Genomic DNA, 21,566 nt, shown 5'->3' with positions numbered 1-21,566 from the left:
TTTTAATCAAAATTACAATTTATTGAACTCTAACAACGACTCCAGTCTTACAACAAACAGAACGAGACTCCTACTGATGATGTTTTGATGTTGTTAGAACTTAAATGGCTTCTCTTTATCGAACATTTAGTTTAGATAAGATAGTTGGATGATATCAGTCGCGATTCCACGAATCGAGAACAATTTTGTTTCCATGAAAGACAACATCATCTGAAATCTTTTTGAGATTTATGTGTATACGATACTTTGAACTATTGTGATAAGAATAGCTAGAACGATACTCATTATACCAATTGCATAGTACAATTTACACCTAACCAAGGACTCAACTTAGTATTCAGTGAGCCAATGCACTTTCGGTCAATGAGCCGAAAGTCCAGGGTCTTACGCCAGAAAACAATTTATGATTGAAAATGGATATAAAAAATTATGATCGCACTATATCTACCATAGAGGTAGACTACCTAGAGTAAATAGCCTCAATACGAACAACACACACTCTACGGACAATAGCGGCAGAGTCAAAATGACCCAAAATTATATCGGCTAAATTTGAAGTTTTTTGACAAAATGATGTATGGACGACTTGTTCATTATCAAAAATAAGGGGCACCTTCTATACATCACTTTTCGATTGGACCACGGGAACCACCTGGAACCACTTGCAAAAATCAAGCAAAACTTTGCTTCTTTTGACGTTATGACTCCCTTTACTTTTGACATTAATGCTTGATTTCCTCTTACGCCGTTTACGCTCCGTTCAGTTAAACCACGCCTCTTTTTTATTGTTTAAAGAGTAAACGGAGTGCAAACGAAGCGTAAACGTCGTAAGAGTAAATCAAGCATAAGAGTCCCTTTTACTGTCGCTACACGAAGCTGTCACACACACTTTTAAATATGTGATTTTTTCAGCATTCAAAATATTTTTAAATATTCAATTACAACAAAAATCCATAAATATATGATGTTATTGACTATAATCTAAGGCTGAGTGGAAAGTCTCAAAAAAGTTCGAATAACTTAGTCTTTCACCTCAAGAGACAAACAATAGAAGCGAAAACTAGTAGCTTCCATTTTCGGGTTGTAAGAAGTTGCCATCGCCAATAGCGAGCGGAATGAATCTATTCATAGCACTAAAATGAATTGAATTGAATCAACGCACTCCAAGAACAGGCAAAAAACCAGATTTTATAAGCTGTCATTTGGCGTCTTATTTTGTTTGGAACGTCCGTTATACGAACATAAAAACTTTATTTTATATGAGAATTTATTTTATATGAGAATTTAGGACTACTGCTTCGTGTAGGCCTCTTATTTAACTTTTGGTCTTTTGCCTGTTCGTTGAATAGTTAATGATATCACTACAAATTTAACAAGATTTATTACGTCTTATTGCGTTCTTATGTTTTTATCACACAAAGCTACTTTGGTAAGGTTTTTTAAGCGTTTTAGTAAAAACTTAGTCAAATCACCAAAAATATTAAATTTTTGTGAGTCTATTCAATTCTAAATAGTTTGCGCCACAAAAATGTATTAAAACAGAGACATCTATCACTTCACAGTATAATTGTATTTTTTTGACAACTGCCTGACAACACCAGTGACATTTAACAACTTAACCTCATAAAGCACATTTGAAAATTTTTGTTGTACAATCTGAAGAGAATTAATCATTTAATCTGTGAAATTTGCAAAAATGGTGAAATCAAAGAAAGGCAAAAAAGATGCTGTCGATAATGGGTAAGTTTGCTGCGTCGGTATAGCGGAATTAGTAAATAATCGCCTTGGGAACATTGCGACAATATACGTGTCAACAAATAATCCGAAAAACCTCTTCCACTGAAAATAAACTTTTGTTTTTGTTACCATTTCCAGGGATAGTGACATTGATGTTCCTGTGACCCAAGAATCGGACGATGAATCTCGGCAAAAGGAAAAACCGAAGAAAAAGGATAAAAAGAAAGCAACCAAATCCAGTGTCACTGACGAAGAAATGGATCTGGTTGAAAGCGGAGTTCAGGAGTTGCAATTGGGAAAGAAGGATAAGAAGAATAAGAAGACCGCAGACGAAGACGCCGATACGCCTAAAGTCACTAAAAGTAGCAAGAAAAAAGAAAAGAAAGGTGGCTTCGACTTGCTGATGGCTGATCTCAGTGATGATGATGATGACGATGCTGCGGTACAGCAACCAGTGACAGACGATGATGATGCAATTGATGTCAAACCGGTGAAAAAAGATACGCAACAAAAAGGTGGAAAGAAAAGTAAGAAAGAGAAGAAGAAGAGGAACGACAGCGACGAGGATATTGATAAAGTGTTGGCAGAATTGGAAAGAGAATATGCCGGTGAGAAATCTGTAGAACAGAAAGCTGCTGCAGTCGATGTGAAGCGGAAAGATTCTAAAGCCTCCGATGGGGCTGACGGTGAAGCGGAATCGCACGATCAGGACGATCAAAATGCTGGCACGGTAAAATCTGCAGCACAAAAGAAAAAGGAGAAAAAAGAACGTCAAAAACGGGAAGCTGCTTTGTTGAAGCAGCAACAAGACAATAAGGTAGATGATGACATCAGTGGAACTGAAGTTGCAGCTAAAAAGGAGTCGAAGCCGAAAAAGGTGAAAGAAGAAAAACCCGTAGAACAGGCAGATGATGACAATAATCAGGAGAATGAAGGGGAAGGCGACAAAAAGGATGATAAGAAAAAGAAGAAAAAAGGAAAATTAGACAAAAAGGAAGAAGACAAAGAAAAGGATAAAACAAAGAAGAAAGGCGTTAGCTCTGCCATGGTGGCAGCCATGCAAGAAAGATTGGCGAAAGTACGAGAAGAGGAAGAGCGTCTGAAGGTAAATTACTCGGTTGAAATTGACCCACTTCTGTGAAGATAATTATTTTTTTTTATTCCAGCGAGAAGAAGAGGAACGAATTCGTCGCGAAGAAGAACTGGAAACTTTACGTCTGGAAAATATCCGCCTTGAAGCTGAACGAAAAGAGAAAAAGAAACAACGGGAACAGGAGCGAAAAGCTCGGCTCAAAGCCGAGGGTAAACTACTTACAGCCAAGCAAAAATTAGACAAAGCTCGTGCCCAAGCTATGTTAGAAAATCTGCGCGCACAGGGTGTCGATGTCCCGGAAGTAGGAGAAAAACGTCCGCGACCAGGTACAAGAATTAGACCCAACAAGAAGAAGGATACATTGCAGCATAGCGAATCACAAGAAGAGCAAGTGAAGAGTGAAGTGGAGACTACTGCCGCTGATGATACCGTTGAAATCGCTGAAAAGAAGGAAGAAGTTCCAGAGGTTGAAAAGATTAAGGATTCATGGGATGCGTCGAGCTCATCTGAAGACGAATCTGAAGAAACGAAAAAGGAACAAGAAACTGCGGCTAAAGCTGAATCCGAAGAGGAAAGCGTCGATGACGAATCGGAGGAAGAGAGCGACGAAGAAGATGAAGATGAATCTGATAGTGATGAGAAATCAGATGGTGAGGGTGACTCTAAAACCGATGCTGAAGCTAAACGCGAAAAAGCTTGGGAACGAATTCTGGTAAGTTTTTGCGCCTCATATCCCTTCATTTCATTCTTTGCTCAAAATTGAAATTATTTTGTTTAGAAACGGCGACATGCTGCCGAGCAAAAGCGAACTGTAGATAATCTACGAGCAGCTGTGGTGTGTGTCTTGGGACATGTAGATACTGGAAAGACAAAAATTCTGGATAAACTTCGTCGGACGAATGTTCAAGACGGTGAAGCGGGTGGCATTACACAACAAATTGGTGCCACAAATGTTCCCATTGATGCGATCAAAGAACAAACTAGAATTGTTAAAGGGGTAATGTTACGTCACACTTGTCACACGTACTTGTCTTGCTTAATATCGTATTATTGATTGTTCAGTTCACCGACATGGTATTCCGGCTACCCGGTCTTCTGATCATCGACACACCTGGTCACGAGTCGTTCAGTAATCTTAGAAGTCGGGGTTCATCCCTGTGTGACATTGCCATTCTCGTTGTCGACATTATGCATGGTCTTGAGCCGCAAACAATCGAATCGTTGAATTTACTTAAATCGAAAAAGACTCCGTTCGTTGTGGCATTAAATAAAATCGATCGATTATACGACTGGAATACGCACATTCGCAAGGACATTCGTGACGTTCTAAACAATCAAGCACCGAATACTCAACTTGAATTTCAGAAACGAACGAAAGAAACAATTGTCCAGTTCGCCGAACAGGGACTCAACGCAGCTTTGTTCTATGAAAATCCAGATCCATCGGATTATATCAGTCTCGTGCCAACCAGTGCCATTACTGGGGAGGGAATGGGCAACTTATTGTATTTGATTGTGGAAATGTGTCAAACAGTGCTGGCGAAACGACTGATGTACAGCGAAGAGTTACTGGCCACCGTATTGGAAGTGAAAGCTATTCCTGGACTTGGAACGACAATCGATGCTATTTTAATTAATGGCAAACTGAGGGAAGGTGATACAGTGTGCGTTGCTGGCACAGATGGACCAATTGTCACCCAAATAAGATCGCTGCTCATGCCACAGCCGATGAAAGAGCTACGTGTTAAAAATGCTTACATTGAGTACAAAGAAATTATTGCAGCGCAAGGTGTCAAAATTGCTGCTAAAGAATTGGAAAAAGCCATAGCCGGTTTGAATTTGTATGTTGCTCAAAAACCGGATGAGGTGGAGTTGTGCAGGTAAATTTTCTTTTTAATTTCTTTGATTGAACCGGACAGTTTTGACTGACTGATTGATCGTTTGTAGAGATGAGGTGGCCAAAGAGTTGAGATCGGCCCTTAGTCACATAAAGTTGAGTCAGGAAGGTGTATATGTTCAAGCATCCACATTAGGTTCTTTGGAAGCTTTGCTGGAGTTCTTACGAACGTCAAAAATTCCGGTGAGTACATTTTTGATAAACAGTGAAATCCATTTATTGGATGGGTTTTTGATTTGACCTTTTAGGAATTGCATGTATTAATTTAATCTTTTACATCTGCTGATCAAATTAATAGAAAATCTCGTACTTCAGTTGTTTCAACATTCATTTTCCTATGGAAGAGCTCACTCACTTACAGAAATGAGTTGAAAATCTCAATGGACTTGGGTTACTTTGTCTCCAAGTGACAATGACCGCCACAGCTATATCAGTGTAGCGTCCCAAACGAAAAACATAGCCAGTTTTTGTAGATTACCTGGAGACAAAGTCCCAAAACTGGTGAGACTTTCAACTATTTTTTGCCAATGTTCCTGTAGATAACAGAGATGATTAATCGTTTCTGGGAGATCGATTATAAAAGATCGCGTGATACGTTAGGACCTATCTCCATCTCCAAACTGTTTTCTTATTGAAATTGTTTATTACCAGTGACTCATGCCCTAGATGTACGAATATCCATGAGAATAGCAACTTTGCGAAAAAGTTAAACAATTGGAATCTATAGTAATCCGGTCTATGGTCTGGTCATGACCTGGCAGTTTACATGAACATTTTGTGTGAAAATTTGAGTTGAAACCTGAAACCTCTCATGGCAGGTTTAAACTCAACCAGATTCTCAGTTTCGGATCGGGTTAGATTCTCTTTCCTAAAGTTTGCTTAACATCCAAGAGTAATTTTTAACCACAGTTGAACTTGGTAAACCTATTCCGATCCCATTTGCATAAAATTCTTTGTCTAAGACGAAAGGGATCAAATGCGTCCACCTTTTAAAAAAACAGTTTCGAAAAACTTCGACCGAGTAGGTCAGTGTCAATTTAGCCGTATCCGATACAACGGGTAATAGGTTAAGTAAGGTAGTGGCATTTAAAACAAATAAGAATTTTCTCGAATCAATTGGGATTTTGTGTGTAGTGAGGTTGTGTCGTACGACTGTTGTCAATGCTCTTTAATTAGTTTGATGTTTAACGTATAAAGAAATTGATTTATTGTGTTCAAAACTCTGTTGTGTCTAAATGTTCGCGACACATTTTTTGAGTGTAAATTGAGATGAGATATTTGAGGCGTCCATAATAACATAAAAACTCTGTGGCTCGACGATTAAATAAGAGATATTAAATATAGATAGATCAAGATCACTTCCCTTGCTTTACCACCACTATAATACATTATGTGTTTCCCTTCATGGTAAGAAAACCTTGTCAGTCCTCAATATGGTTGACTTGGTGGGTAATTAGACTACTGAATTTGCGATGATTCAAGACGTTAGAAAACTTCGTTTATTAGATAGGATTCAATAAATGAACTGAGTTTTTAAAAAAAAGTGTTTGATCACTGCTTACGGAATTCATATGTGGATTCCACGTATACATTTTTGATAATTCCGATTTTCGACAGAAATTTACTGCTGTACCATGTAACACAATTATTTTACAAAAAAAATAATCTATTTTTCTCCTCATCATTACTAAATTTCTCCTAAATCTCGCACATCTTCGCATGGAAATTGTAAATTAGCATTAGCAACGAAAAACTTTGGTTCATGTACCATATGTAATTGAAACGAAATGTAAGACGATTCAAAAATAAAAGTGGGATTGACTAATTGCACATACTTTATGTCGAATGAAAACCGCTTGTGATTAATGGACAATTTCTTGTAATTTTTTCAAATTTATCATTCCGTTGCATCAATGAATGGTTGTTGTAGTCTTTTTTTTCGTACTTATTTCATTTTGGGATGTCATTTTTAAATTAAGTACTTCCGAGTAAGTATAACAAGCGGCGGCGTTGTTGTTTTTCTTTCTTTTTTTTATTTTTAAAATTCCGAAATTTCTTTTGATTTTGATGTATAGTTTACGAGCTCGACGACACATTAAACTTATAAGACAGGAAATGTTTATCGGAAGTTTTCTGTTTGTTTTTATTTTTCTTTTCCACTTGTGCTATACGAACATAGCGTATAGGAGTGCGAGTGTATATTTTTACGGTTCTGTCTGCTTTTGATTGGCATATTATGCGTGGTCTCCAATTTACGAATGCATTTGTCATTTTCATCATAGACAGTTTACAACACAAAATGTTTAGAAACACACTCGCAATACCTGGACGATTTCTGAAAATTTTATCGGCCGGGTGTTTAAACCTTTTACAAACGGGATAAGACAGGCAACAAAGAACTTGTTTCTTCGTCTGAACTATAAAGTATTTTCACAAGTTTAACTGTTTTTAGAGGTAATAGTAGACTATGCACTTCTTTCTAAAATGTTTATTTTGACTAATTAAAAGTTATGTAACCGAGCCGTAGGCGTCCAAATCGTTAATATAATCATTTTGGACAGAGGTGCATTCACTATTTTATCTGCCGAGAACAGATATATCGAGATACACAACACAGTTATGGACTAGAGGGATAAATGCGAGATAGGCAGATACTAACCGGTGTATAAAAGTACTACGAACGGTCATGAACAATTCTGAGGATGACCGTAATTGCAGTCGAAATGAAAGTTCTCACATTCGTTCGTACATGTTTGTACCCTCACCTCATTGTTCGATTTATTGTCGCTAGGAAATGGGATATTGAATGAATTGAATTGTTCGTTTGCATCAGTCGACTCATTCTGTGATTGGTTAAAATGACACAAAAATTAGTTTAATTAGTAGTAGTGAATGTTCTTTGTCAATGGTCTTTGGTCATGTCTGTACTCAAATGTATAATTAAACATCGAATCGGTGGCAATAATACTGTACAACGTTGAATCCTTTTCATCCAATCCGTGACAACGTACTAAGCACTGTTGGCGGTAGTGAAGTAAAAGTAGATTTGCTTTAAACAACCTAGCGACGCAAGTTCACATAACATAATGTTAAACATATGCCTCTGGTCATTTTAAAGCCAATATTCATCTAAAGGATTACATCTATTTTCAATGAATGAACATTTATCTCTTTCGGAGCATGACCGAGACTCTTGTTTTTCCCTTATTTTGTTTTGTTTTGTATATATTTTCAACTGAGACTAATCTAATTGTTTTGTTTTCTTTTTCACTTTTTTTTGACAAAAAAGAAAGAACCGAATCGGCATAACATTCATTACTCAGAAGAGACGGAAAAAACGGTTTTTATTTGCATGCGTCTCTTAAAAACAGATTGTTAAAGTGTACTTTTTAATGGCCTTTTCCGCTTTCATCTCTCCGAAAATGATTTTGTAAAAAAAATCATTTTTAAATATCAGACTGAGGCGCAAGGCACACATGTTATGGATTTGGTTTATTTTTTTCCATAATATATTTTCGTTTCGTATGCCTTGATGTCTTGCTGTAAGCGGCTATGTTCCATTAAACATTTTATCTCGGTTAATGGATAATGGCTGCGGTAACCTAATCGAACGGGCGAATCATGAAATTGATAATTAACAGTAAAATTGGAAATTGAATTGCAACCATTTGTCATTAGTTGAAATTTTTCAATATTTTATTGCTTGAAGTGTATCTATTGGTTTGAGCAAAAGCTGCGTTCTTAGACTCTTACTCGATTCAAATATTTTTAAAGTTTATTCCGCAGTGGAATTTTTCGAAACTACAAGAGTGAGTAAGAAGAGTGCTAGTGACTGTTTTTGCTGAATGTTTTGACTCTTGTCTGCCACTCTTCGGGTTTTTTTCGGAGTGGCATTACTCTCATGTCCAAACTTTCCATCAGATGATGGCATTTGTCTATGTAAATTTTCAAATATTTATTCAAGCGGAAATTTACTGCTGTCTTGTGAAAGAAGCTAGCGGAAACAACTGAAGATAGTCCATCCACTCTGACTTTTGGACCGCCGCTTGTTCTCGAGGTCGAAACATCCTTCTTCTTCTCAATTCATTCACTAAACGTGAGCACTGGGAAAGGGAAAAGCGTTGGCTTTGTTTGTGAACTTATCTTTTGTTTTAGTCTAATAGCCTTGCGCTGTGGGTGAGTTCTAGTGTTGCATTTAGTCCGTTGCCAAATCGCAACGTTAAAAAACTTGGCAATAAATGCCCTTTCAAATAATCAATCTATTACTTCATTCGTTTAAACAAAGTTTTTACTATATAAGACTGCATTCTCCGCATGTTATTGCTTATTTTCGTCATTGCTGTCGATAACAGATGACACAAATATGTTTTTCAGGATAACGTGAGTTAGCCTTCCTTCCTGTAGAAATTCTATGATTTGAATTAGGTATTTACATATAAACAGACTAACCAAATTTGCTTGACAACTATCTCTCTGAGGTAATAGCTCTATTTGATCATAAAAAATTCACGGGTCATCGTTATTTTCAATCGACTTGTCATTCCATTCATTATGCGCAACATCTGCGTATGCTATTATTTGTAAATGGTTTTTTTTTCTTATCCATCTAAAGTCTTGATTAATTTATATAAATTATAAAAAAAAAAACCGGCACACACACATTCCACGACTCCGACATCAAGCACATTATTATGTGAAGACGTAACAGCTCGAATTCAATGACAGGAAGTAATATTCTCATTGAATTAAATCTGAATTCCGAACAGTGCGTAAAATTCCCATGTACAATATTCATTCATAATTTGTGTAAATTCGCTAGACTGCGTCCAAACGTCTTTCATAAGCGAAATAATTCTTTTTTTTTACTTAACATCAAATTGAAACAGATTTTTGAATAAAAATGTAAGAAAAATTACGTCGAGCATAACGTTGAACACTTTTTTTTTCTAAATGGCGATTATTCTTCCTGAGCTACATGGTTCCACTTTATGCATCGGTAATTATTTATGAATGGATGTATTTTTCTTGAGTTTATACTTCGTTGGCTGGGATTGTTAATGAAAGACCAGTGTCGTTTGAAATCGTAAGATTTTAATTTTTCATGCATTTTTTCCGCCATCGTCATTGGGTCAAGTTAAAAAAACAACGAAAAAATGTAAGTTTTCTATTTTCAGAGAAAATCTCGTTACTTTCCTCTTGAATAAAAAGTTCGCATTTTACAGATGGTTAGCTGCGTAATTCTAATCAATTTTAAGTTTTCACAATCGAGACAAGTGTTGTATACATTAAGCCAAATCTTCTTATTCGACAGTACAACAAAAACACTTGAGATATTCTATGTGGTCCACCAAAAAACAGTCGGTCAGGTTCAAGTTCAAGTGTGTTTCAATATACCAAAAATTCTTTTTCTAGCTTAGTCATTTCAATTTGTTAAAAAACATTCAACACCATCAACAAAATACATTCGTAGCTCGATTAGTATTGATAAATATAGTCGATTTTAATGAATGAAACCAAATAAGTCACGGCCTTCGCGTATTTCACACAAACGTTCATTTATAGTTCCAATCACAAACGTAACAGAAATATTTTTTTTTTATTTTCATCCAATTTACGAGAGATAAAAAAACCCGCATAGCTTACAATTTCATTTTGGCAAAACACTTTCAATGTCAACAGTAAAGGCGTTTCGTTTTGAAATATCGTATTGAATTGAAATGTATGTGACTTGTAACATTTTTCTTTCAAAAAGTTCCTTCAATTGACCGTCTTGTGACATTCTTTACTAAAGAATCTTTAGTCGTTAAAGTCGGACTTGTTACAGCTTTTGTATAAGTAGTGTTATAAAGAAAATCTAGTACTTCAATTGTTTTAACATTCAGTCAAACCGAATAAACCGAATGATATCACTTAATTCTGGCATCGTTGTCAATAACAGATGACTATTTCTAACTGTGAAGATCGATAATAGTCATAATATCGACAATGTTTGCGATCGTTGATTTGTCGTGTCTCAATGTTGATGGCTTTTTGTGGTTAAACAACAACCCTCAGCAAAACACTTTCTTTACCAGTGTCCAGCGCACGTAAAAGCTCAGTAGAATTGTCTCAGAGTTTTTCCGACTCAACTACATCTCAATCTGGAGTGTTCACCCTTAACATATACTTAAGTATACTTATTCTTAATTGTTGTGAAAGTTGTTTCGCGACGTAGCCTATAAAATTTATCTAGATTTTACCGTAGTTTTATTCCAATTACTTCTTACTGCCTCTTTATCAGAAAAATTGTTTTTTTTTAGATTTATTTTTATGACTTGTGGACTCGTTTTATTAAAAAGGTGTACATACGAAATAGGTCGAAAAGTTGTACAACTACAGAATGAATTGCACACCTTCACATTCTTCTTACCACCATTCGTTAATGAAATTTGAACAGTACTACGTTCATTGAATAAAAGACTAAACACAAAGCGTTCATGAATGAAATCACTCACAAATGAATGTTCACAAAAATAACAAAAATAATAATTTTTCCATATTTAGCTATCGTCTGTGGTACGTTTAATTTCCTTCACATTCCCACAGTCATCATCATTCATATAATATCCTCTCCACACTTGAGAGACTATTATGCAGTACCATAAAAAAAGTTTGTAGTAATTCGTCGTTCGTTGAAAAAAAAAACAACACAGAACCATGTGAATTCGAATTTTAACAAAACAATACCATGACTAAATCCCATTATTGTTTTAAAGTCGACGAAACAATTTTTTTTTTATGAATAAACCTTTGCAATAAAAATGTGTAAGAAATCGTTGCTCATTTTGTCTGAAAAGAAATGCCCACAGAGAAAATTCATTTTTATCGTTTCAATGGTACGGTTCATGTTTACGTACGAAAAGTGTGGAAGGAATTTGCTTTGTTGAATTCACTATTCTATGAAGAAGGAATAGAGGATTAAGTCATGAATAGAGAATTTAATGAAATTTTGCGTAGAGAAAGAGAATTTCATGCATTTTTATAGCCAGCTTGGAGGTATAGAATATAGAATCAATTAATTTGACTCATGCGATGCGAAGTATTAGTATTAGTCTCTTAGGTTTGCAGACTATAAGAGTAACATGAGAAAAAGAACGATTAACGACCTCAACGTTTGTATGAAAAGAAAGTATGATCAAAGTCAATTTATACCTGTATTAAAGTCTTTTTTTAGTGGAGAAACGCATCGTACGTATTTTTTCTGAAACCAATTATTGTTGACTCGAAAAGTATTTCAAATTTTACTTGTACAGTGCTTTAAAACCGAACCGATCTATCGACCTTCTCTTCATTGTCAAAGTTTCAAGAGCTTTGAAAGCTCTAATTTTTTGGTGACACTTTTAAAATAGAAAATCAAGTTTTTGAACCGACTGAAACAGGGCTTACTTTAGAGAATTTTAATTCTGAAAATTCCGAAAATTCTGAATTCAGAATTAAAATTCTCTAAAGTAAGCCCTGGACTGAAATAGCAATAGAAAATCGCCGTCAATTGACGCCGGTCACATGATCGATTTGGGTCGCCGTATTTTAATTTACGGCTGCTTCTATCAGTAGCAAAAAAAAAAAAAAACTGAAAACTTATGGATCACGATTTACCACATGTGTCTTCATTACAAAATTTAATTCCAAAATAGAATTGATGTAACCCATTCCCCTCAAACTTAATTTATAAAAACAGCAATCTATCATCAGTCAGCCATTATGACTGTATATATTCGTTGTTATTTTAGTGATGAGATGGTTTGTTAAAACACATTTTTTTTGATATCTCCACCATCATCAACTAAAAATTAATTGTCCTTATTTTCCCAAATAAATGCGAAAATAAGTATCGGTGACTGCACCGACTATGAAATTGAAAGATAACTTAATGTTTTGAGCAAGACAGTTTTGCTCACTGACGTATGACCTGACATATGTCTAACCAATGAAATGGAGATATTATTTCAACCTGTTAAACTCCTTGCTGTCTGTGCAAAGTTAACACAGAAAAGTATCGGCGACATTCTCAACTTCATAACCATATCAAAATGGAAATGTTTCCAATTATAGTCCATGACAAATGCTCTAAATGCTCTGTCATTTATTGCCACGTTTTACGAAACTGAAAATTGTAATTGCCATTTACCCCTATTGTTATAAACACTGCGGGTACGAATATAAAATTAGTATACTAATAGTTGAAAGAGATGTGAACTTCCGGTACGTAGTGTAAAACAAGCTACGTACTCTTCAATGTGATTACATATTACCATTGCGGCGTAACATCTTTTTTTTTAATTTGTGTGATGTGTCATTTGGTAAAATGTGTTTTTGTTGTTGGACTATTTTGTTGACATGATCGGGTGATTAATCATTTTTTTTAACTAACCTAACGCCTTGCGTGTAATGAACACATTTAGTTTTTGATGTTTTTCACCAAATGCTCTCTCGTAATTAATTTCATCAAAAAAAATGTTGATAATTTTTGATTGGTTATGATGCAAAGTTCAATGTCCTATGATTGACTCATATCTTTTTGGTAAACAGAATGTCGCGATGTCATCATCAACTCTGGTACTTCATTTGTTTATAGAATCGCCTAGTGTTTGATAAAAAATCTGTTTCTATTACTTCATTGTTTTCGCGTATTTCTCTCGATAACAGATGATTACCAGATAACCAGATTATCAGATAAGGATAAGGATTATGAGGATGACTTCCTCGTTTTCTTTGGTAGGAAATTCTCAAAATTTTGAAGTAAAAAGTCTTCTAGCTGACTAATGGATCGAGTATCTACAGCCCACGCAGTTATCAGTCCCTCATAAAGCTACTTGTCTATCGTTTGCATTTATGAGCGGGATAACTACAGCCCGGAATTGAGAATATCCTGATCAGCATAAAATTAATTTAAATTTACAACGAATGACATAAAAAATATTGTCGTCGGGATTGTTGTTTTTTTATTATTCTTCTTCCATGAATAATATGTGGGTGGACGTATTTTCCGTGCGGTATTGTATATGGATATGCGAGGTCAATTTAATGATATTCTTGATTAACAATAACAATTCGTCCGTCTCTTCGTTTTTATTTATTTTCTTGTAAAAAAAGAATGTCTCTTATCGAGTTGATTTGTACGCATGGGGATAGTCGGTACGATGTTATGATTATATGTATTGAAAAAATGACCACAATTTATGAAAAGAAATAACATTTTTTTATTGAACTGTGAGTGGGCTAAAATAGTTCGAACGGAAGATTATTTAGGTAAATCTACATTGCATTTGCAAAGTATTTGTGACGAAAATCATAATTACAATTTCGATTTTGTGTCTCTGTACATTTTTCTCAATTCTTTCCTCAATATTTTACCACTTGGGTTCTTCGGAATTTCATCGATAAATTTTACGCCACCTCGTAACCATTTCGCACTGCTAGTATTTTCTTTAACAAATTCGATGACCTCATTCTCTTCAAACTCAACGTTTTCTTGCTTCACAACGAAGGCAAGTGGAAGCTCACCGCAAATTTCGTCGGGTATGCCAATGACACCACAATCTTTACACTTTGGATGGGTTAGTAATAGTCCTTCCAGTTCTGCTGGTGCCACTTGAAAGCCTTTATATTTTATCAGCTCCTTCAACCGATCTACTATGAAAAATTGAAAATCTTCATTATAATATCCCAAATCGCCAGTGTGTAGCCATTCATCGGCATCAATAGTTTCAGATGTTGCTTTCGGATCATTCAAATATCCTTTCATTATCCTGTTCCCTTTAGCACAAATTTCGCCGACTTTATTCGGACCGAGCGCAACTCCTTTTTCGTCAATAACTTTTACACAGATCCCTTCCTCGACCATTCCTGTGCTACCTGGAGTTTCTTTCCCAAAAACACTTCGAATTATACCGGCCGTTGTCTCTGTCAATCCATAGCCCTGGAATATAGTCAAGCCGCCCTTGAACCGTTTTTTAATGAGTTCTTCAACTTGATGTTTCAATGGGGCTCCACCTGACGAAATCATCTTCAGACTCGTTAAATCGAATTCGTCTATCATGGGACTTTTTGAGAGAAAAGTCATCACTGGTGGTGGTACGCTGGTTGCGTTTACCTTATACATTTCGATAGCTTTCAAAAAATGTCTTTGTTCGAATTTTGGTAAAAAGACACAAACGAACGATTCTGACAGTAGGTTGGAAAAAATATGGACATGCCCCATAACATGAAACCATGGCGAAATGTTCAAGTTTACGACTTGGCTTGTGAACTGCTTTAAAAATCCTAACAATTTCTCTAAAGGATAAATGGTCACTGCCATGTTGTATTGACTGATTTCGCAACCTTTTGCGATTCCAGTTGTTCCGCTGGACAAGAATATTATAGACGTGCGTTGACGCATGTCAACGGAATTAGAAACATGGCTTTCAATGTTGAAAGTTTTACACTCATGAGCTGCAATAAATTTGTTTAACGAAATCGTTTTACCATTGGAAATTTCCGGCTGGTCATCAAGAAGTATGATCTGTCGAATAAATGGCATTTCGGTGATGAGTTCAAGTAACGAATTTGCAGCATGTGCCGAAGTGAAAACAATTTTTGGTTTTGTCAAACTCAAAGAATGTCTCAGTTCATCTGAAAAAATATTAGAAATTCAGATGTCAAGTCAACCAAAATGTTTGATAGATAACTTTTCGAATAATGGAAATTTACGGGTGCCAAATGGGCATTCAAAAGCATAGTCCCAAACGCAACTCCAATGAATTCAAAACGATTGTCTGATAGAATCGAAACAACGTCATTTTCTTTGATGCCTTCATGATGAAGTGATTTGCTAATTTTTATGCTGTAATCCAGGATGTCACTGCCTAGCCATTGAATCCCTGTGACCCCATTGATCTGAGGAAAGAAGTGGGTGTAAAAGGGAAAATGTATTTTGAAAAGAAGATTCTTATCACCAAAACGACTTCATTTTGTCTTCGCTTCAAATTTTTTACAATAAGATCGCCCAGTGAAGAACATTGAGGCTTCGAATATGTGCCTGTGCAAATGATATTATTTTCGAAAATCATCTGCTCACTTCAAATAAAATCTTTCAACTGAAAGAAAATAATCTGCTATCTCACGACCACTAGTTTTTATCGTGCTGTGCAAGTAAAAACAGTTTAAAAGTAATAAACAATCGCTTATCTGTATTTAACAACTTGATAATTCAGTTACTTCTTTACAATTTCGCTCTCGTGCTCTTATATAATTCTCTTAAGTTTCTACGCAAAATCTTGCCGCTTGGATTCTTCGGTATTTCATCGATGAATTTCACTCCGCCTCGAATCCATTTCGATTTGGAAATACGTTCAGCAACAAAATCTTTCACTTCTTTTTCGGTAATCTCACAATTCGGTTGCTTCACTACATATGCCATTGGGAGCTCACCAGCAATCTCATCATCGATTCCGATCACTCCAGCGTCTTTAATTTTTGGATTCGAAAGTAATAGACCCTCTAATTCGGCCGGTGCCACTTGAAATCCTTTGTACTTAATCAATTCTTTTAGCCGGTCAACGATGAAGAAATTATGCTCTTCGTCGTAATAGCCCAAATCACCAGTGTGGAACCATCCGTCTCGATCAATACTTTCAGAAGTTGCTTTTGGATTATTGAAATAACCTTTCATCACTAGAAGACCCTTGTGACAAATTTCGCCTACCACTTTTGGGCCAAGAGCGTTACCGTTACCATCAATAACTTTCCCGTAACATCCTTTAAGTAGTTGGCCAACAGAAGCCGGCGGTGGATTTTGAACTGTTATCGTGTAAAGTGTAATAATCGCCTCCGAGAGTCCGTAACCGCGAAGAATTTTTATTTGACTTTTGAAGCGTTTCACAATCTGTTCTTCAACATCATAGGATAGGGGAGCGGCGCCGGTGAAAATATATTTTACAGTAGAAATATCATACTCGTCCACCAATGGACTTTTGGCAAGTAAAATGACGATTGGCGGTGGAATCGGAATTGAGGCTATTTTGTAGGATTGGATTGCCTTCAGGAACAGATGAGGTTCAAATTTCGGTAGAAACACACAACAAAATCTGTCTGAGAACATTACGATAAATAAATTGGTGAAACCCATAACATGAAACCATGGACCCAGAACGAGTGTGTTTATGTCGTAGCCAAAGTCACTTAAGTTCATTATATTGCGTGCGTACTGTTCGAAGCATACAAACAAGTTTTCGCAACTTTTTTCAACTCCTTTTGAGTAACCTGTAGTTCCACTTGATAGAAATATCATCGATGTTTGCTCTCGTATGTTGATTGGTTGCTGAATGTATTTTTCAAAATCAAACGTTTGGTCTTCATATCTGGTCATAAGTTCGTCTAGGTTAATCAAATTCCTATCCGTAGATGATGTTTTGTCGAAGGAAATAACCGTTTCAACGTAAGGAAGTTCATTGATGATTTCTTGGATATTATCCAGCACAGATGCTGATACAAAAACTAGCCTCGGCTTTGACAGGTCCAATGAATGTTTCAACTCTCTTTTCGTGTATGTAAAATTGATTGGAGCAGTAATCGCATTTAAACACAGTGACGCAAACATTATTGCCGCTACTTCGTGTCGATTTTCTGACACAATCCCAATTATACTGTTTCGGCGAACTCCAGCGCCGTACAGTACTTTACTGTACTTTTTCACTTGATCCAGAAATTCTCGAGATGTCCAGGTAAGGCCGGTAGCCGCATTGATCTGTTTGTTTACAATAGGTATTTACTGATAGACACATTTCTATTACTTTGTTCTACTAACCAAAACTTTGCGGTCGCCATTCCTTTGCAGAGAGTTCATGATAAAATCTCCCATCGATTTGTATACGAATTTCCGGTCATAATCACCGCCGTACAAAATATTTTTGCTACTCATATTTTTAATAGAAAATAAATCACCTTCACTGTTCGACAGTCGACTAAGCGATGCTAAAATTTATTTTTATTTACCGAGATAAACACTTTGAATGTATTGAAGAATGAGGTCCGAGATAAAGATGTTGTCGATGATTAGGGCTACCGAATAGCATGACTTACCCGCATAAACTCTCTAACTTTCAGATGAGGTTTAGTTGTGTTTATAAGAGGTGCTTTGCGAACGCTACTTGGTAACCCTATACTTTAATACAAATGATAAGGAATTTATCAGCTCCAGTTTGACTTTGATTTTTAAGTGGATCTTCAATTCTGCTCTATTGCTCATTACATGATGAATTGAATTGAAATATTTTTCGATACAGTTGATCGAGTAGATTTTGTTTTAGAAAAAGTAATACGCGGCATCCCGCAGGTAGAAATGCTTGCAGTTCTCAATGATTTAGAAACTCAGAGAAAAATCATCAACATTGAAGACTTATGACTAGATTTTTAAAAAACATTGGCTCAGAAATGCATCTTACCTCGTAAATCGACTTATGTGCTTTAAAAGACGATTACACAACTTTTCATTTGAAAGCTATAACTGTTAATTATATCGGGCGTGATATATATTAAAACTAATGAAGTAAAAGATTTTGTACCAAAAATTAGGTAATAATGTTAGTGTTTAGTGTTTAAGATACTCACGCTCTTTAATAGGTCGAAAAAGGAGCAAAATTCTTCATTTCGAAACAACTCTAACACATACGCGGAGCGAAAAAACGCTACAGTGGGTTTTTTTAGTTCGGAAGATATTTGAGATTTTTTAGAGTTTCGAAAGTCATCGACGTTTCCAATCAATAAAGTATTTTCAGGTTATGATATTTTGGCGCAAAATTTGAAAATCCCTTAGCGAATTTAAATTTTATGCCAAAATATCATATACTGGGAATCATTATACTAACAAATTCCTCTGACTATTCCATTCAATGTTTTGAAGATTTAACTGATTTTTTTGCGACAGAGAAGAGGAGGTGTACGAACATCTATTTTTTGGTGACATTTCTTATTACGTGCTTCTGGTCGGCAAATGAAATTTTTTGAGTACATTTTTCACATTTACCGACCATAATCACGTAAAGCACTGTACGTACGAGGTTCCAAATGTATATTTTGACGAAATTTTGTAAGAATACAGCACTCCCCTTCAGGTCGTCTAAATAAACATAGCTAACGCCGACCCGTACGAAACACCTATTCGTATCAAAAGCCTTTAATGTGAAACTCTTCATTTCTCTTACTTCATTTTCTTCTCTGCTGAAAAACTATTCTTCCTTTTAAATCACTTACATTATCCACTCTTTGCCTTGTTATCATATACAATTAAATTGCCGGAGGCAATATAGACAGCCCCGTACGAAGTCAAATTTCATAAATTCCTATTTAAACAGCTATGTACCGCTATATTTACCTATATTTCACTGTAAATAAACATTTCACAGAGGAATATGCTATTATATAGCTCTATATGCCTGTATATAGCTCAATATAGCTGTATATAGGTATATATAGATGTCCATATATGGAATCCCTGAAACCCCTCACCCTTAACACATTATTTCCATGTTAACAGAAACTCTCTAAGCATCATTTTTCCCACTTTATATCGTTTTACTAAAATCCAATATGGCCGCCAGCAGCCATTTTGTTAGGAGACCGGAAATAGTACCGACGCTTTACATTCGTTAATACCTTTCAAACAAAAAAAAAATCATGAAATTCGGTCAAAATTTACTCGAGATATTGACAAAATACACCACGTTCATTGTACTTCCGAGTAGCCAGATAAGAGATCACTCCAAGAGACCTAGCTCACGCTCCGGAGAACATAATTTCATAAAAATTTTTTCCCTGATTGGTACCTATCTAATAAAGCTAAAACAGACGAAATATGTTCAAATGTGGCCGACCTACAAGCAAAAACTGCTTGCCGCCCTGTGCCTGTTCCACACCAAGGGGTCTAACTCACGAGTCGGTCATCCGATTTCCATAAACTTTTTTTTTGTCGATCGGTATTGTAAATACCTTTTATTTGACGTATCAGTTACAAGTGTAACGTTTGAATGTCCGGAGATATCGTCGAAAAACCGTAAAGCACTTATTGGGCCACAGCTCGGGAGGGGTCGATCCAAAATCACTCATCTTCGAACTTAGCCTGTCTTTTGACATTACCAAACGGGAAAAAAAAGAATTTTCAAAATCGGATGCGTTTTACTCAAGTTATCGTGCAGACGGACAGACGGACAGACGGACAGACGGACATTTATTTTTTCGCGGATTTGGCATCTCTAGACAACCACAATAGGTTTCCCCTTACTCAGGGAGTCCAATTCGACGTGTTACAAACGTATGCGTAAACCTATAAGACCCCAGTACTTCGTACGGGTCTAAAAATCTGGAATCTCGGACGTAATGTACTACTTACCACTCCAAACCTCGACTATAAGTATATAAATTGGAGGCAAAAAATTAGATTTTCTCTTAAAGAACGGCGCTTCTAATTGTCTTGGAGCGTTACTATAAAAAAAGTTACAGATACGCGATACGTTTGTCGTTCATTAAAACTTTTAACAAATTTATGGAAAAAGCGAAATGAATTTTGGTAATTGACAAAATGTTGATCACTATTAGCGACGAAATTTAAATTTAATTATGTAATACAATGCCGGGTGTTTGTAAATTTCCTTCATCTTACTGAAAAACTTTTAGTTAATTGGATGAAAATTGTAAATCCCAAAAATTCGTATCGAATATCCACTAATTTCTGATATTGGCTCCATTAAAAATAATTTTTTTATTTAATCTAAGAAATAATAATTTCATTTCGCTGTTGTGTGCTATCAGTTTCTTGAATATAATATTTATGTAACTCAATTTATGTTTTTTCCAATTGTATTTGCATGCACCAATCGAACCATACACACACTCGATATTCACAAACTGACGAAGCGATACATGAAAAAAAGCGACTACGTAATTATGCTAGACGCTAAATAAAATTGATTAAATTTAATTGTGATATTCAATTACAATAATTCCTCGGCATAGTAATTCATTCAAATCGTTTTATATATTGAAATTCATTCATTGAAATAAAAAACGAACCAAAATTTCACATTCAAGATTTTCATTCATAACATTTTTTGTCGACACGTACTCTCCTTTCTTTGATTGAAATTAATTAATTGAAATGAAAGACAATTGTTTATTCAATTGATGAATTGAAATGGGTAGCATGTAGTCCAGTTTTACTTCGGTTAGACAATCGGTTTTATTGTGACATAGTTTCGAGCGTATAATATGACGTTTGAATATGGTGTGATTTTTAAGTAATTCTATGCGTAGAAACTAGTCACCATAAACGCTTGTAATTCAAAAGATAGTAAAAAAATTTTTTTTGGTGGCAGAAATGGTAACGGTAGTAGACGATGCGTTAAAAATATTCTACATCCGCCAGTTCCTGCATTGAACAAAAGTGTTTTATACAAATTTCTCAACCTTTCCAATTCAGATCTGACTAGCCCACTGCTGCATATGAAAATTTTTTAAATTAAAAAAACATTTCTTCAATTTATCTTCATGGACTGTATTGATGGAGACCATGCTTACATTTTATTGAACATTTGTGACCATCATTTACGATGACGAGGGTTCTGTTTTAATGTACATCGTATTTGTTGATGTTGATATCACTTAAGGAAAGGATCAATTGAATTACTATAACAACAACATTAATATTATGCTGGTGTCACTGACATATTCTTATAACGAGCAAGCCATTCCATACTTGTCACACAAGCCAGAAGACGCCCACTATCTTCCCTCACACTCTACAATCTAAACTGATCCACATCACAA

The 21,566-nt window shown here is 35.6% G+C and overlaps 3 protein-coding genes across 5 annotated transcripts in view; 1 reads left to right on the top strand and 2 right to left on the bottom strand.

The window, feature by feature from the left end:
* The first annotated feature begins 1,593 nt into the window (after positions 1-1,593).
* LOC119080395 (eukaryotic translation initiation factor 5B) overlaps positions 1,594-21,566 on the top strand; it is a 66,406-nt gene continuing 46,433 nt past the window's right edge. Inside the window, exons 1-6 of the mRNA XM_037188714.1 lie at positions 1,594-1,740; positions 1,876-2,842; positions 2,904-3,542; positions 3,609-3,827; positions 3,893-4,710; positions 4,778-4,910. Of these exons, the coding sequence (XP_037044609.1) occupies positions 1,697-1,740; positions 1,876-2,842; positions 2,904-3,542; positions 3,609-3,827; positions 3,893-4,710; positions 4,778-4,910 (2,820 nt within the window). The 5' untranslated portion in view covers positions 1,594-1,696. The remainder of the gene's footprint in view (positions 1,741-1,875; positions 2,843-2,903; positions 3,543-3,608; positions 3,828-3,892; positions 4,711-4,777; positions 4,911-21,566) is intronic.
* On the bottom strand, positions 13,923-15,849 carry LOC119080433 (4-coumarate--CoA ligase 1-like). Of its 2 annotated transcripts, XM_037188790.1 has the most exons (3): positions 15,704-15,849; positions 15,437-15,644; positions 13,953-15,380 (listed from the first exon to the last, which is right to left on the bottom strand). In XM_037188790.1, the coding sequence occupies exons 1-3, from the start codon at positions 15,815-15,817 to the stop codon at positions 14,062-14,064; spliced, it is 1,641 nt and encodes a 546-aa protein (XP_037044685.1). In that variant the 5' UTR covers positions 15,818-15,849; the 3' UTR covers positions 13,953-14,061. The 2 variants fall into 2 exon arrangements, with proteins under 2 accessions (XP_037044686.1, XP_037044685.1); XM_037188791.1 differs by having other exon boundaries at positions 13,923-15,380; positions 15,437-15,841.
* On the bottom strand, positions 15,910-17,725 carry LOC119080434 (luciferin 4-monooxygenase-like). Of its 2 annotated transcripts, none has more exons than XM_037188793.1 (2): positions 17,551-17,725; positions 15,910-17,490 (listed from the first exon to the last, which is right to left on the bottom strand). In XM_037188793.1, the coding sequence occupies exons 1-2, from the start codon at positions 17,665-17,667 to the stop codon at positions 15,970-15,972; spliced, it is 1,638 nt and encodes a 545-aa protein (XP_037044688.1). In that variant the 5' UTR covers positions 17,668-17,725; the 3' UTR covers positions 15,910-15,969. The 2 variants fall into 2 exon arrangements, with proteins under 2 accessions (XP_037044688.1, XP_037044687.1); XM_037188792.1 differs by having other exon boundaries at positions 15,910-17,493; positions 17,554-17,725.

This window comes from Bradysia coprophila, unplaced genomic scaffold, assembly GCF_014529535.1.
Source record: "Bradysia coprophila strain Holo2 unplaced genomic scaffold, BU_Bcop_v1 contig_350, whole genome shotgun sequence".
Taxonomy (NCBI): domain Eukaryota; kingdom Metazoa; phylum Arthropoda; class Insecta; order Diptera; family Sciaridae; genus Bradysia; species Bradysia coprophila.
The sequence above is the reverse complement of the archived record's forward strand: the minus strand, read 5'-3'. Positions and strand labels throughout refer to the sequence as shown.